General features: G+C 42.2%; 1 protein-coding gene across 1 annotated transcript in view; it reads left to right on the top strand.

Annotated features, from left to right (window-relative positions):
* SV2B (synaptic vesicle glycoprotein 2B) overlaps positions 1-16,634 on the top strand; it is a 79,190-nt gene that overhangs the window by 25,905 nt on the left and 36,651 nt on the right. The window contains exons 2-4 of the mRNA XM_019945975.2: positions 2,470-2,650; positions 2,995-3,146; positions 16,045-16,178. Of these exons, the coding sequence (XP_019801534.1) occupies positions 2,470-2,650; positions 2,995-3,146; positions 16,045-16,178 (467 nt within the window). The remainder of the gene's footprint in view (positions 1-2,469; positions 2,651-2,994; positions 3,147-16,044; positions 16,179-16,634) is intronic.

The following is a 16,634-nucleotide window of genomic DNA, read 5'->3' as shown; positions in this document are numbered from 1 at the left end:
AGGAAGTAGAACCCAGTTCTTTCCTGGGGAAAGCCTGGGTGGACACACACAGGGTTTGGGACTTTTCCAATTGGTTGGGGCATCAGATGCTGGTAGGAAACTAGCATGGGGACCAAACACAAAGCCAGTCTTGCAAACTAGAACCACTTGGTGAGAATAATAGGGAAGCTACAGCCTGAGGCTCACCCAAGCACCTGACCGAATTCATTCTTGCTGGAGATAGGTCATGATGGTTTTAAGACACCCTCATCAGTGAGTAAGGCAATCCCACTTAACACCTGATGGCTAAGAACCGGGCAGGATTAAGTCTGCTGGGAACCAGATGCTGAAAGCCCTTGGCCAGTCAGGGCTGGATCAGGCAGATAAACTCACAGTCTAACAGGAAGACTAACCCAGACGTTATTACAGTACAGCATGACCCAGGTCTGAGTTGGGTTTGCAAGTCTTGACTCATTTTCTCAAACACAAGTGTCAGTGACCTAATACAGTGGGAAATTGCTCACTGCATTTCCTGAGCTATGGGCTGAGAAACTGGTAAAATTGTAATGGAGAGAAACCTTGTGTCTAGGAGCACAGGTCCAGCAATTTCCCCGAGACATCCCCATGTTTGACTCCCTGCAGATCTTTGCCAAAATGTCCCATTTCCCTGAGGGCTTCCTGAACCATCTTATTTAGAACTGTCACCTCCCACCCTGACTCTCCTTTTCTCTATAACACTTATCAGCATCCCACTTACTGTATCTTTTACTCATTTATAATCTCCTTTCCCCAACTAGAATGTAAGTGCCATGAAGGCAGGGATTTTCATGTGTTTGTACCCTGCTGTGTCCCCATTAACAAAAATAGCACTTACCTAATAAGAGGCATTTAATGAATGCTTATAGACTCAGGCATATTTCATGAAGTGACATATACGGAAAAGAAAAAGGAAATAACATATTTCATGACTTTGAGCGATGTAGAGGTGAAAAGTTACAATTCACATGAGGGAAGGGAATCCTAGTTAGTGAAAACCATTGACAACACCAAAGTTATCATTTCTTTTCATCTCATGGAATAAAAATAATAAAAGAAGGAAATCTGCCACTGGGAAGATAAAGCAGAGCATAGTTGAATTGCTCCTTCTGGGGACCTACCTGCCAGTTGATTAACCAGCTAATGAAGCTCTTTGCTTTACATGGGCCCTTCCCAGCACACATCTGCATACATAAAGCATCCGCAGGTCAGGAGAAGCTTCCTTTCTGTGAAAGACAAATGATGTTCTTCGTTTGATTTACAGTCAAGGCTGAGCAAAAGAACACTTACCTAATTTGTATTCAGTATTTCCACTGCATGAAAGACATTCTCCAAAATTTGCTTCTTGGGTTTAGTAAATGATGTACTAGCACAGTCGTTGATAGTTAGTAAGTACTCAATATTTAGTAGGAAAGAATTATCCATGTGCTTCTGGAGATTTGCCACCTCTATGAGGATGCTTGCTGGCTTCATTGGAATTCCATAAATGTGTGTACAACACTGTATTTAAATGATATCATAAATTAACTGATTCTATTACAAGGCACATAGTAGTTACATGTGTTGAAGAAAGGATAGCTCATTGCTACTCTCTTCCACATTCCCCTAAGACATCTGAACGTTGGCTGTGGCTTGGAAAAGGTCCTTCTTGGGTGTTTAATAAAATAAGCTGTCTTGTTGGGAATTGCTGTTTTCACTTGCACCATGTTTTTCCTTCCCATTGCTCCCCATACCTGCTTGGCCACAATTTTTCCTGGAAAATTTCTCTAAACATAACCCCACAAGGACTTTTGTAGCACCAACACTTTTTTTTTTTTTTAATTTTTATTTATTTATTTATTTTTGGCTGTGTTGGGTCTTCGTTTCTGTGCGAGGGCTTTCTCTAGTTGTGGCGAGCAGGGGCCACTCTTCAACGTGGTGCGCGGGCCTCTCACTGTTGCGGCCTCTCTTATTGCAGAGCACAAGCTCCAGACGCGCAGGCTCAGTAGTTGTGGCTCACAGGCCCAGTTCCTCCGCGGCATGTGAGATCTTTCCAGACCAGGGCTCGAACCCGTGTCCCCTGCATTGGCAGGCAGATTCTCAACCACTGCGCCACGAGGGAAGCCCACCAACTGTTTTTTTGCTTAAAAATAAAATGACAGAATTTCCCTCATCTGAAGATTATGCATCTGAAAAAAGATACATCAAACTCAGCTATGGTTGATCTATTTTAGTATGTATACATATATGTAAACCTGGTGAGACTATTATTTTTTGAATACCATTCCTAAGAAGTCACATTTGTCCAACATTTCTAATTGGCCACCAACATCTGTCACATTCCACCTTTTATGTCTGTGACACAGAATTTCTAGGATGCATTAAAATGGGCATCAGATTTTCTAAAATGTTGCATGGTCTCTAATCGCTTGTATTCTCTCTCCACCCTCTCCTCTCTCTTTCTCCTCCTCACAGGGCTGATAGTCTACCTAGGAATGATGGGGGGAGCCTTCATCCTGGGGGGCCTGGCTGATAAGCTGGGGAGGAAGCGAGTTCTCAGCATGTCCCTGGCCGTCAACGCCTCCTTCGCCTCCCTCTCTTCCTTCGTACAGGGATATGGAGCCTTCCTCTTCTGCAGACTCATCTCAGGCATAGGGTGCGTAATTACAGAGGTTCAGCTGGACCTCCCCCCACACCAACCCCAGGACCAGTGGTCCATCCATCCTGATACCCTGACTCTGAGTAGTACCTCCAGAAAACTTTGAACTGAGTTTTTGTTTGACTTCCAAGATACTGTGTTAAAGTTGAACCTTAGAAAGGGGTTAGATTGTAAAGTCAGTCATAAGGTCAAAATAATCTGACACTGCCTTGGCCGGTCTTTCGAATTCACTGGGTTATTTCACCGCTGAGCCTAAGGGTGGGACAAGGCAATTGGGTTCCTGCTATGACCATTTTTAGTGTCTGACTTGGTTCTTACTTTCTGGCATTTTCTCTCTGCAGTATTGGGGGTTCTCTGCCCATTGTTTTTGCCTATTTTTCTGAATTCTTGTCCCGGGAGAAACGAGGAGAGCATCTCAGTTGGTTAGGCATCTTCTGGATGACTGGAGGCATCTATGCATCTGCCATGGCCTGGAGCATCATTCCACACTATGGTGAGTGCACTGGCTTAAAAGAACCCAGGGGCCCTTGTTACTATGACACCTGCATCCGAACAACATTCCCTGTCCTCAGCCTTATTCCCACACTCACTCACAGTTCCTGTGTATGACCTTGATCTTTCTAAAGAAATTCTAACACTGGAGACACATGGCTAATTTCAGTACACATGTCTTCCTGGAAATAATACAGTCTACCCTCCCTCACTTCCTCCCTCCTTCTCTCCTTTCCTTCCTTTTCTTTGAAAGGACTTCAACCTTCCTCTCCTCCACCCTTCCTCCTCACAGCAAGTTAGGCTCAGTAACCCCATTTTATAGATGTTGTAACAGAAGCCAAGAAGTTGGTGACTTGGTCAAATTGATGACTTGGCCTTGGCCTGACCTTGGATCATGATGCCCCCTCCCCCTCAGTGTGGTGCTCTCATATACCTTCCATTTTAGTGCCTGCTGTCACTCTTTCAGCTGCAAACGTGGAGCAGCCCTTACAGACAAGGTCTTGGTTTCAGCTGAGACAATTTTATTATCTTGGATAATTGCAAAAACTGGATTTTCTGGGCAGGGACTTGGCAACATTAACTTTCACTATTGGATTTTATTAAGAGTAAAGTAGGGAGAAGGCAGCAGTTTTGATTTGATTATGCCTTTTGAGTATCCTGGGTAATATCATCATTACCCTTCAAAATTATGTTTGGTGAACCATTAATTATGGGTGTAGGCTTTGCCATCATTCAGAATCCTGCAGACCATAGGGAGGAACAGAAACTGCCCCTGAAACTGACCAACAATTCTCTACCCATTCCCTTCCTTGGTGTGTGTGTATTTATTGAAGTATAGTTGACTTACAATGTTGTGTTAGTTTCAGATGTACAGCAAAGAGATACAGTTATTCTTATTTATTTATTTATTGGAGTAAAATTGCTTTACAATGTTGTGTTAGTTTCTGCTGTACAATGAAATGAATCAGCTATATGTATATCTATATCCCCTCCCTCTTGGACCTCCCTCCCACCCTTCCTAACCCACCCATCTAGGTTGTCACAGAGCACCGAGCTGAGCTCCCTGTGCTATACAGCAGGTTCCCACTAGCTGTCTATTTTACACATGGTAGTGTATTTATGTCAAACCTAATCTCCCAATTTGTCCCACCCTCCTCTTCCCCCTCGGTGTCCACATGTCTGTTCTCTACATCTACGTCTCAATCCCTACCCTACAAATAATTTCATCTCTAACATTTTTCTAGATTCCACATATATGCATTAATATATGATATTTGTTTTTCTCTTTCTGGCTTATTTCTCTCTGTATGACAGACTCTAGGTCCATCCACATCTCTACAAATGATCCAGTCACTTTCCATTTTTATGGCTGAGTAATATTTCATTGTATATATGTACCACATCTTCCTTATCCATTCATCTGTCGTTGGACATTTAGGTTGTTTCCATGTCCTGGCTATTGTAAATTGTGCTGCAGTGAACATTGGGATACATGTGTCCTTTTGAATTATGGTTTTCTCAGGGTATATGCCCAGTAGTGGGATTGCTGGGTCATATGGTAGTTCTACTTTTAGTTTTTTAAGGAACCCCCATACTGTTCTCCATAGTGGCTCTATCAACTTACATTCCTACCAACAGTGCAAGAGGGTTCCCTTTTCTCCACACCCTCTCCAGCGTTTACTGTTTGTAGATTTTTTGATGATGGCCATTCTGACCAGTGTGAGGTGATACTTCACTGTAGTTTTGAATTGCATTTCTCTAATAATTAGTGATGTTGAGCATCTGTTCATGTGCCTCTTGGCCATCTGTATGTTTTCTTTGGTGAAATGTCTATTTAGATCTTCCGCCCATTTTTTAATTGGGTTGTTTGTTTTTTTGGTATTGAGCTGAATGAGCTGTTTGTATATTTTGGAGATTATACATTTGTCCATTGCTTCATTTGCAAATATTTTCTCGCATTCTAGGGTTATCTTTTCCTCTTGTTTACGGTTTCCTTTGCTGTGCAAAAGCTTTTAATTAGGTCCATTTGTTTATTTTTGTTTTTATTTTCATTACTCTAGGAGGTGGGTTAAAAAAGATCTTGCTGTGGTTTATGCCAAAGAGTGTTTTTCCTATGTTTTCCTCTAAGAGTTTTATAGTATCTGGCCTTACATTTAGGTCTTTAATCCATTTTGAGTTTATTTTTCTGTATGGTGTTAGGGAGTGTTCTAATTTCATCCTTTTACATGTAGCTGTCCAGTTTTCCCAGCACCACTTATTGAAGAGGCTGCCTTTTCTCCATTGTATGTTCTTGCCTCCTTTGTCATAGATTAGGTGACCACAGGTGAGTGGGTTTATCTCTGGGGTTTCTGTCCTGTACCATTGATCTATATTTCTGCTTTTGTGCCAGTATCATACTGTTTTGATTACTGTAGCTTTGTAGTATAGTTTGAAGTTGGGGAGCCTGATTCCTCCACCTCCATTTTTCTTTCTCAGGATTGCTTTGGCTATTCGGGGTCTTTTGTGTTTCCATACAAATTGCAAAGTTTTTTGTTCTAATTCTGTGAAGGATGCCATTGGTAGTTTGATAGGGATTGCACTGAATCTGTAGATTGCTTTGGGTAGTATAGTCATTTTCACAATATTGATTCTTCCAATCCACGAACATGGTATATTTCTCCATTTGTTTATGTTATCTTTGATTTCTTCCATCAGTGTTTTATAGTTTTCTGAGTATAAGTCTTTTTCCTTCTTAGGTAGGTTTATTCCTAGTTATTTTATTCTTTTTGTTGCCATGGTAAATGGGATTGTTTCCTTAATTTCTCTGATTTTTCATTGTTAGTGTATAGGAATGCCAGAGATTTCTGTGCCTTAATTTTGTATCCTGCAACCTTATCAAATTCACTGATTAGCTCTGGTAGTTTTCTAGTAGCATCTTTAGGAATTTCTGTGTATAGTATCATGTCATCTGCAAACAGTGACAGTTTTACTTATTCTTTTCCAATTTGTATTCTTTTTATTTCTTATTCTCTGATTACCATGGCTAGGCCTTCCAAAACTATGTTGAATAAGAGTGGCGAGAGTGGACATCCTTGTCTTGTTCTTGATCTTAGTGGAAATGCTTTCAATTTTTCACCATTGAGTATGATGTGTGCTGTGGGTTTGTCATATATGGCCTTTATTATGTTGAGGTAGGTTCTGTCTATGCCCATTTCCTGTAGAGTTTTTATCATAAATTGGTGTTGGATTTTGTCAAAAGCTTTTACTGCATCTATTGAGATGATCATATGGTTTTTATTCCTTAATTTGTCAATATGGTGTATCACATTGATTGATTAGTATATATTGAAGAATTCTTGCATTCCTGGGATAAATCCCACTTGATCATGGTGTATGATCCTTTTAATGTGTTGCTGGATTCTGTTTGCTAGTATTTTGTTCAGATTTTTGCATCTATGTTCATCAGTGATATTGGTCTGTGATATTTTTGTCTGGTTTTGGTATCAGGGTGATGGTGGCTTCATAGAATGAATTAGGGAGTGTTCCTCCCTCTGCAGTTTTTTGGAAGAGTTTGAGAAAGGTAGGTGTTAGCTCTTCTCTAAATGTTTGATAGAATTCACCTGTGAAGCCATCTTGTCCTGGACTTTTGTTTGTTGGAAAATTTTAAATTACAGTTTCAATTTCATTACTTGTGATAGGTCTGTTTATATTTCTAATTCTTCCTGGTTCAGTTTTGGGAAATTTTACCTTTCCAAGAATTTGTCCATTTCTTTGTGATTGTCTGTTTTATTGGCATATAGTTGTTTGTAGTAGTCTCTTATAATCCCTTGTATTTCTGTGGTGTCAGTTGTGATTTCTCCTTTTTCATTTCTAATTTTACTGATTTGCAACCTCTCCCTTTTTTTCTTGTTGAGTCTGACTAAAGGTTTATCAATTTTGTTTATCTTCTCAAAGAACAAACTTGTAGTTTTATTGATCTTTGCTATTGTTTTCTTCATTTCTATTTCATTCATTTCTGCTCTGATCTTTATGATTTCTTTCCTTCTACTGACTTTGGGTTTTCTTTGTTCATCTTTCTCTTGTTGCTTTAGGTGTAAGGTTAGATTGTTTATTTGAGTTTTTCTTGTTTCTTGAGGTGAGATTGAATTGCTATAAACTTCCCTCTTTGAACTGCTTTTGCGGCATCCCATAGGTTTTGGGTCATCATGTTTTCATTGTCACTTGTTTCTATGTATTTTTAAATTTCTTCTTTGATTTTTTCAGTGATCTCTTGGTTATTTAGTAGTGCACTGTTTAGTCTCCATGTATTTGTGTTTTTTACAGTTTTTTTCCTGTAATTGATTTCCAATCTCATAGCGTTGTGGTCAGAAAAAATGCTTGATATGATTTCAATTTTCTTAAATTTTCCGAGGCTTGATTTGTGACCCAAGATGTGATCTATCCTGGAACATGTTCCATGTGCACTTGAGAAGAAAGTGTATTCTGCCACTTATGGGTGGAATGTCCTATAAATATAAATTAAATCTATCTGGTCTATTGTGTCATTTAAAGCTTGTGTTTCCTTATTTATTTTCTGTTTGGATGATCTATCCATTGGTGTAAGTGGGGTGTTAAAGTCGCCTACTATTATTGCGTTACTGTCAATTTCCCCTTTTATAGTTGTTAGCATTTGCCTTATGAATTGGCGTTCTCCTAACTTGGGTGCATAAATATTTATAATTGTTATATCTTCTGGGAGTGATCCCTTGATCATTATGTAGTATCCTCCTTACCTCTTGTAGCACTCTTTATTTTAAAGTCTGTTTTATCTGATACCAGTATTGCTATTCCAGCTTTCTTTTGATTTCCATTTGCATAGAATATCTTTTTCCATTCCCTCACTTTCAGTGTATGTGTCCCTAGGTCTGAAGTGGGTTTCTTGTAGACAGCATATATATGGGTCTTGTTTTTGTATCCAGTCAGCCAGCCTGTGTCTTTTGTTTGGAGCATTTAATCCATTTACATTCAAGGTTATTATCAATATGTATGTTCCTATTACCATTTTCTTAATTGTTTTGGGTTTGTTTTTGCAGGTCCTTTTCTTCTCTTGTGTTTACCACCTAGGGAAGTTCCTTTAGCGTTTGTTGTAAAACTGGTTTGGTGGTGCTGAATTCTCTTAGCTTTTGCTTGTCTGAAAAGCTTTTGATTTCTCTATTGAATCTGAATGAGATCCTTGCTGGGTAGAGTAATCTTGGTTGTAGGTTTTTCTCTTTCATCACTAAGTATATCCTCCCACTCCTTTCTGACCTTCAGAGTTTCTGTTGAAAAATCAGTTGATAACCTTATGGAGTTTCCTTTGTATGTTATTTTTTTGCTTTTCCCTTGCTGCTTTTAATATGCTTTCTTTGTATTTAATTTTTGTTAGTTTGATTAATATGTGTCTTGGTGTGTTTCTCCTAGGATTTATCCTGTATGGGACTCTCTACACTTCCTGGACTTGAGTGACTATTTCCTTTCCCATGTTAGGGAAGTTTTCCACTATAATCTCTTTAAATATTTTCTCAGACCCTTTCTTTTTCTATTCTTCTTCTGGGAGCCCTATAATTGAAATGTTGGTACGTTTAGTGTTGTCCCAGTGGTCTCTTAAGCTGTCTTCACTTCTTTTCATTTTTTTCTTTATTTTGTTTTGGGCAGTGAATTCCACCATTCTGTCTTCCAGCTCACTTATTCGTTATTCTGCCTCAGTTATGCTGTTATTGAGTCCTTCCAGTGTATTATTTTATTTTATTTTTTTGCGTTATGTGGGCCTCTCACCGCTGTGGCCCCTCCCGTTGCAGAGCACAGGCTCCGGACATGCAGGCCCAGCGGCCATGGTTCATGGGCCCAGCCACTCCGCAGCACGTGGGACCCTCTCGGACCGGGGCATGAACCCGCGTCCCCCACATCAGCAGGCAGACTCCCAACCACTGTGCCACCAGGGAAGCCCTTCTAGTGTATTTTTGATTTCAGTATTGTGTTGTTCATCTCGGTTTGTTTGTTCTTTAGTTCTTCTAGATCTTTGTTAAACATTTCTTGTATTTTCTCAATCTGTGCCTCCATTCTATTTCTGAGATTTTGGATCATGTTTACTATCACTACTCTGAATCCTTTTTTCAGGTAGGTTTCCTATTTCTTCTTCATTTATTTATTCTTGTAGGTTTTTATCCTACAAGACTTGCTCCTTTATCTGTGACATATTTTTTTTGTCATTTAATTTTTTTTTTTTTTTTTTGATGGGTGGGATTGTGTTCCTGTCTTTCTGGTTGTTTCACCTGAGGCTTCCAGCACTGGAGTTTGTAGGCTGTTGGGTAGAGCTGGGTTTTGGTACCAAGATGAGGACCTCCTGGAGACCTCATTCCAATGAATATTCCCTGGGATCTGAGGTTCTCTGTTAGTCCAGTGGTTCAGACTCAGAGCTCCCACCACAGGAGCTCTGGCCCAACCCCCAGCTTGTGAACCAAGATCCTGCAAGCCATGTGGGGAGGCAAAATAAAAAGAAAAAAAAAAGAAAGAGGAAAAAGAAAAAAAAATGAGCAGAACAATAACAAAGAGTAAAAAATAAAATAAGATTAGAAAACTAACATATGTTAGAAAGAAAAAATATATATATATAGATGAAGCAACAACTGGAAGGTAAAACAGAATCTAAATAGTAAAAAAGCGGGGAAAAAAAAAAGCCAGAAAAGGCCTTGGCTGTGGGGGGGTGGGGCTTAGGTAGGGGCAGGGTTTAGGTGGTGGGCGTGGCCTATGCTTAGGACTGGAAAAGGCCCTGGGGGTTGGGGTTGGGGCTTAGGCTCAACACAGCAGGAGGGGCCCAGGAGTGCCCCTGGCTTTGGAGGTCTTAGGACCAGGTCCAGGACCCCAGCAGGCTCACTGGGCCGGAGTGGGTGGGGGAAACGCTAGGTGCATTCTCCCCATCCTCTGATCCTTGAGGGCCCCACCCCATTGGCCTCTCTTCTTCTTCCCCCATTCCTTCCCTCCTATGTCCCTAGGACCTCAACAGCCAGAGGGGGCCTCAGAGAATGGAGGACCAGACCTGGGAGCTCAGCAGGCATCCCAGGGCTTGAGGGAAACAGCTGCCATGCCTCCCCTGATCCTCCAGTCCTGGAGGGTTCCCCCTCCGTCTGCCGCTCCTCTTTTGCACCACACCCCGCACTTCCCTTCTATGCCCCTAGGACCAGTGCGGCCTGGAGGGGGCCTTGGAGGGTGGAGTAACCAGTTTGGGAGCCCTTCAGGATTCCCAGGGACCAATTGGGCAGGGGAAATGCTAGGCATGCTCACCCCAATCCTCCAAGCCCCCAAGGGTCCCTCCAGGCATGGGAACCCCTACCCCCTCCCAGCCACCCCTCAGGGGCACAGGTCCTGTCTGGCCTCCACTTCTCCTTCCCCCTCACTCCCCCCACATCCTACCCAGTCACTCAGGGGTTCCTCCCGTCTCCTTAGGCATTGAGGTCCCCCACCAGCGTCTAGCAGGCACCCTAGTTGTGGGAAGATGCGAACTCCGTGTCTTCCCACACCGCCATCTTCCACTGTGCAGCTCAATTCTTCTTTTCAGATTCTTTTCCCTTATAGGTTATTACAAAATATTGGGTGGCCAAAAAGTTCATTTAGGTTTTTCCATAACATTTTACAGAAAACCCCAAACGAACTTTTTGGCCAACCCAATATTGAATATAGTTCCTGTGCTATACAGTAGGTCCTTATTGGTTATCTATTTTATATTCAGTAGTGTGTATATGTTAATCCCAGACTTCTAATTTATCCCTCCCCCCTCTTTCCCCTTTGGTAACCATAAGTTTTTTCTATGTCTGTGGGTTTATTTCTGTTTTGGAAGTTCATTTGTATCATTTTTTAGATTCCACATATAAGTGATATCATATGATAATTGTCTTTGTCTGTCTTACTTCACTTAGTATGATAATCTCTGGGTCCATCCATGTTGCTGCAAATGGCAGTATTTTATTCTTTTCAATCGCTGAGTAATATTCCATCTTATATAGGTACCACATCTTCTTCATCCATTTATCTGTCCATGGACGTTTAGGTTGCTTCCATGTCTTGGCTGTTGTAAATAGTGCTGCTATGAACATAGGGGTGCATGCATCTTTTTGAATTAGAGTTTTGTCCAGATATATGCCCACAGGTAGGATTGCTGGATCATATAGCAACTCTATTTTTAGTTCTTTAAGGAACCTCCATAATGTTCTCCATAGTGACTTCACCAATTTACATCCCCACCAAGAGTGTAGCAGGGTTCCTTTTTCTCCTGGTATGCTTGTTTTAAATCTGACCCTCTCTGATGTGTGTTCTGGGTTAATGGAGGCTTCTGTATTATCTTTTTAAGAAGAAGCTTTGGTGTAGACAATCCCTATTTTATTAGTTAAGGGGATGCTGGGTGTATTACCCTGAGAACCTGATAAACCCTGAAATCTTAGTGGTTTAATACCAAAGAAGTTTTCCCCTCCTGCAAAGCCCAGCTGGTGTTTCTGATCTGCAGGCAGCTCTGCTCTATCAGTAATCCCAGGGCTCAGGTTCCCTCCAGCATGTGATCTACCCTCTTCAACAGGTAACCTACATGTTGGTTCGGTGAAAGAGCATGGACAGTTGTATGTGGGTGCTTTTGAAGGTCAGGCTAGGAATTGGATCACATCTTCTTTGCTCACATCCCATTGGCCCCAAATCTGTAATATGACCACACACTACGGCAAAGGACACTAGGAAATGTGACCTAGCTGTGTGTCCACAAGGTAGAGGAAATGGGTTTGGGACCATCATGTTACCTTTGCCATATCCCACTGGATTTTTGTATCAGAAACAGAGAAGAAATACGAACAAAAATAATGAAATAAAGAGTTGAAGGGTTTTCCAGATAATTTTGTTACCATAGGTAATTCTACATAATTTTAGATACAAAATTGTATTACTCCTGATATCAGGCTCTGCATTCTACCCTTCCCCAAAATGCATACATTAATTATCCAGGCCGTTGGTTATATGGGTCCAAGGAATTGCTTTTGTCCCCACAATTCTTGCTATAATATCACTTCCCCTGTTAATTGATCCAAACGTGTTAACACTAAGAAACTATTTCTACATATAAATTGAGTTAGACAGTTTTGTTGGGGTGGGGGGAAACAAATAGACTCTGGATAAAAGCTGAGTCAAAATAGTGGTTCTATGTAATTTGGGACAGGTCACCTAGCTTGTCCAGCCTTGGTTCCTTTATCTATAAAATGGAGAGAAGGAAGCAAAGAGAATAGACTGTGGAGATCCGATCTGTGCCAGCCCTAACATCCAGCAGTTCTTGGGAGGCAAATAATGGTGAGAAAATTTTGGAGACGATTCTAGTATTTGGGCTGGTTTCCCTCCAAGCTGCATTAGCAATTCTAGCCCTATTTTCAGACTGCTTGTTCCACAAGGGAACTGCCCTCACAACCAACCAATGAGCAAAGGTCCTTGGCTTCCCTCTGATTGGATCAACTTAAGTCATGTGCTCACCTCAGCCAATCACTAAACCCCAGAGCATGCCAGGTCCTGGGCGTTTCATATACTTTCTTCTCCATTCCTGGCACTGGGGATGGGGTCAGTCCCACCCAAACCACAAGTCTGCAACCCAGTGGAGAGGAAGGATGGGAAGGATGTTGTGAGGGGAGCAACCCACAATAGTCACTACAAACTACATCATTTTTTCACTTCACTTTGCACACACAAACACACAATGTCTGGGTGTCTGGTTTCTAAAAAAGCAATAAAAGAATTCAGGCTGGGGACACATTGACCAAGACTAAGGGGGATGCCCATGGCAGAGGGGCCGCATAGCTCCTGGCTGATAGCAGGGCTTGTGGTTAAGTATCTTACTCCAAATGGATAGGATATTTTCCTATTTGTATGCCTATAAGAAATCTATGGCTTTTACATTCCATTTAAAAATACCAGCCTCTTGGATGATTAGGCTTAATTGAAACAGGCATTAACTTGAGGGCAACCCATCCTAGAAATATGGCGGACTAGAATCACAGTGCAACAGGAGTGATTATTTATTTTAAACCTCATTTTACCAGGACCAGATGTTCTGTCCACAGTGAACAGAGACATTTGATGATATTTCCCAACAGACCTAAGACATTAATCCTCTAAAACCCCCTCCACTCAGCAGGGACAAATGCAAGGGTGATCCGGAAAGGAGACTTGATGTTTGTACGTAGCTTGTGCAAACCATTTAACTGGTTTTGCAGGAATGAAGTGATGGGAGGTCTTGGCACCAGGAATTTGGGTGACTGAGTCATTGAGAAAGAAAGTTACAAAACTCAGAATGTTTTTCTGGGAACTCATGGGCATAGCCCCCCCAGAATGGATATATTATGGAAGATTAATTCCCACTGTAGTCAGCAACACCAGCTGTTTGAGAAATCCCGATGGAGAAAAGTAGGGCAAGCTAAAAGATCAGTGACCAGAACAATCCCTGTCTCCAAATTAATAGTAGTCTTATATATTTGGAAGCAGTTCACTGTTTAATTTTAATTGATTTAAGGCCCCAAAGGTGTGCCTAATGAATGTGATAAGTGCAGATTACTAAAATCACCATAAAAACCAGAGAGGCATGAGGGAATAATGGATTTTGGATAATTTGCATATATTTTCATTAAGAAAAAAAATATCTCTGAGGCAGAATACTTTCTAAACATACCTGCTTCTGCCCTTCTTCTCTTGTTACCCACCTGAGTTTGACTGCTATATAGCTTTGGTCAGCTTTATTTCTGATTACACCAGAGTGGTTTTCGGACACGAGCTGAAGATGTGGAAATCTTACTGTGGTTTTGCCTTCTTCTTTCTGTTGTCACTCTCAAGAGAGGAAAGACTTCTTAATTAAAATTAAAATAAACAAACAGGGACTTCTGTGGTGGAGCAGTGGTTAAGAATCCGCCTGCCAATGCAGGGGACACAGGTTCGAGACCTGGTCCAGGAAGATCCCACATGCCTCGGAACAGCTAAACCCGTGCATCACAACTACTGAGCCCACACGCCGCAACTACTGAAGCCCATGCGCCTAGAGCCCCTTCTCCGCAACAAGAGAAGCCACCGCAATGAGAAACCCATGCACCGCAACGAAGAGCAGCCCCCGCTCACCGCAACTAGAGAAAGCCCGTGCGCAGCAACGAAGACCCAAAGCAGCCAAAAATAAATAAATAAATTTATAAAAGAAAAAACTCCTGTGAGATGGAAGGAGAACAGGACAGGCTGTGCAAAAAAGAGATTTGATTGTGATTGAGAATGTTGGATGTATTATGTGTATTATGTTCTGTGGCCATTGTGTAAAAGCGGCCACAGCCCCATGTTTTTTCACCTGGGATTCCCTCCAGCCAGTCATTCCATTGTGCAAATAGAGTAAGAAATATCTGCAGAAACAGCAGATATTGGTTAGGAGTCCCCTGCAAGTAGAACAAAGTGAACCGCGATGGTAAGAGAGAATTCAAGACATAAACTGCCCACCTCCGGAGTTGGCCATATAGTATATTTTCAAGTAAATGGAATAGAGATTTTACAGCCGAATAATGTTCACCGTTTGAACTTTAGAAATCAATATATTTATTTATAAAGTTTGGTCTTTTTCAGAAATGCTGTTGGAATTGTCTTCAGAGATCGTTTTGAGTGACATGAGAGAACCAGTCTATTTCATAACCTGGCTTTAAAAGAAAATAATCCTTTTGCTGATATTCATCTATTTTACTCAACATCTTTGGCACTAACTGTCATGTAACTATTTCGAAACAAATCAAATCTACCCTCAAAGCAGGTGAATTCTTTTGGCTGCCAGGAGCTTTCACACGCAGCAAATCTGTGGAAGTACCATTACCTGCCTTCTACAGCTGTGAAAACCCACCAACATAACAATAACGATGTGAGAAAGCCAGGATTTGAACTCTGATCTATGTGACTGCAAAAGTCCAGGCACTTTTCACTGTGTTATCGTCCTTTGCAAGAGGAAAATTTGCTTCTTACGAAGCTATTTGAAGGAATGTTTTGTAGATCCTGAAGGCAATTTCGGAAAATGAATTTTAGAAATGTTTTGAATAATGAAAGCTGAGTAGGAGCTATTCACCTCTCCATTTCAATGATGGTAGAATTCATTTGAGTGTAGAAGCTCAGTTTCTTTAAAAAAAATTAGTATTATCACTGACAGTTTTTCAAAATGTGGTCCTGAACCCTGTGCATTGGAATCACCTAGAGCTGGTATTGCCCTTTGACTTAGGTAAGACTAATGCCCCATCAAAACCCTGGGTCACGTAAGGCCTTGCTCTGGCTTTCCTCCAGCTGTACCTCTTCCCATGAGGCAACGTGCGTCCCTAAGGCCACAATCCCACTCCATCCAGATCATGCTCTGGCTACTCAGGACCTAGGACTCCCCACTAAACTCAAGGGATCATGACAAGGACACCCACTCTTACTACGGTGGTGTGTGTGGTGTGACCACACATGTTGGCATGAGGCCCCTCATTCTACAGGAGGGGCTGGTTGGGGGACAGAAGGGGGTCCTGTAAAGGTGGGTCTTGGGCAGGTCAGGGCTTGGCCTTCCAGCTCCTTATTTGTTGAGCAGGAGGATGGAACCTCTGTTATCTAAGAGTTTAACTGAAATTTTAATGAATATATAGAAATATGGGATGGTGCCTCTATTTGTACTCCTACCCAAGGCCCCATAAGTGTCAGGCCAGGCCTGCCTCTGGGGTTGACAAGATGCAGATTCCCAGTGCCTTTCAGAATCAGAGGCTTTGGGGACACAGCCAGGAAGTCTGCATGTTAACCTGCTCCCCAGGTGATGCTCTTGTGCCCCATGGTTTGAAAGCCAGTTCTTGAAGGTCACTCTAAGACCGTGTGTCAGAGATCCTCTGACTGCTTCTTCACAGGCTGGGGCTTCAGCATGGGCACCAATTACCACTTCCACAGCTGGAGAGTGTTTGTCATCGTCTGCGCTCTGCCCTGCACTGTGTCCATGGTGGCCCTGAAGTTCATGCCAGAGAGCCCGAGGTTTCTGCTAGAGGTGAGTCAGCGCCCCCAACCCGTGTGAGGGCAAGCCCTGCTGCCAGCCCTGCTGCTCCAGCCCCTTGGTCCCATGTTGGCTGACCTGGCCCATCATTAAATCCATCGTGATGGTTGCACGCCTGGGATTCAAGGACAGCCAGAGCCGGAGGGACTCAGGAGCTCAGTGAGCACAGAGCAGCAGCACTGCTCCCCGAGGCTGGGTGGAGCTGGAGGGGGCTCTGCTGAGGATGCTTCTGGCACCCACTCTCCCCAGAGGTCCTGATTATGAGGCTCTTCAAAGCTGCCTGCAGTTTTTCCATGTTACGGCTGTGAGCTGGGTTGTAAATCTGTCACTGCTCCCAAGCCCTTCAAGACTCTTGGCTTTGCAGGACCTCTCTCCTCCAGAAAGCTGCTCCCGGGGTCCTGTGAGGTTTCCAGCTTGGTGGTGGTGGTGGTGAGGCTCTCGTGCTTGCAG

This window comes from Tursiops truncatus, chromosome 2, assembly GCF_011762595.2.
Source record: "Tursiops truncatus isolate mTurTru1 chromosome 2, mTurTru1.mat.Y, whole genome shotgun sequence".
In the NCBI taxonomy this organism is placed as follows: domain Eukaryota; kingdom Metazoa; phylum Chordata; class Mammalia; order Artiodactyla; family Delphinidae; genus Tursiops; species Tursiops truncatus.
The sequence above is the reverse complement of the archived record's forward strand: the minus strand, read 5'-3'. Positions and strand labels throughout refer to the sequence as shown.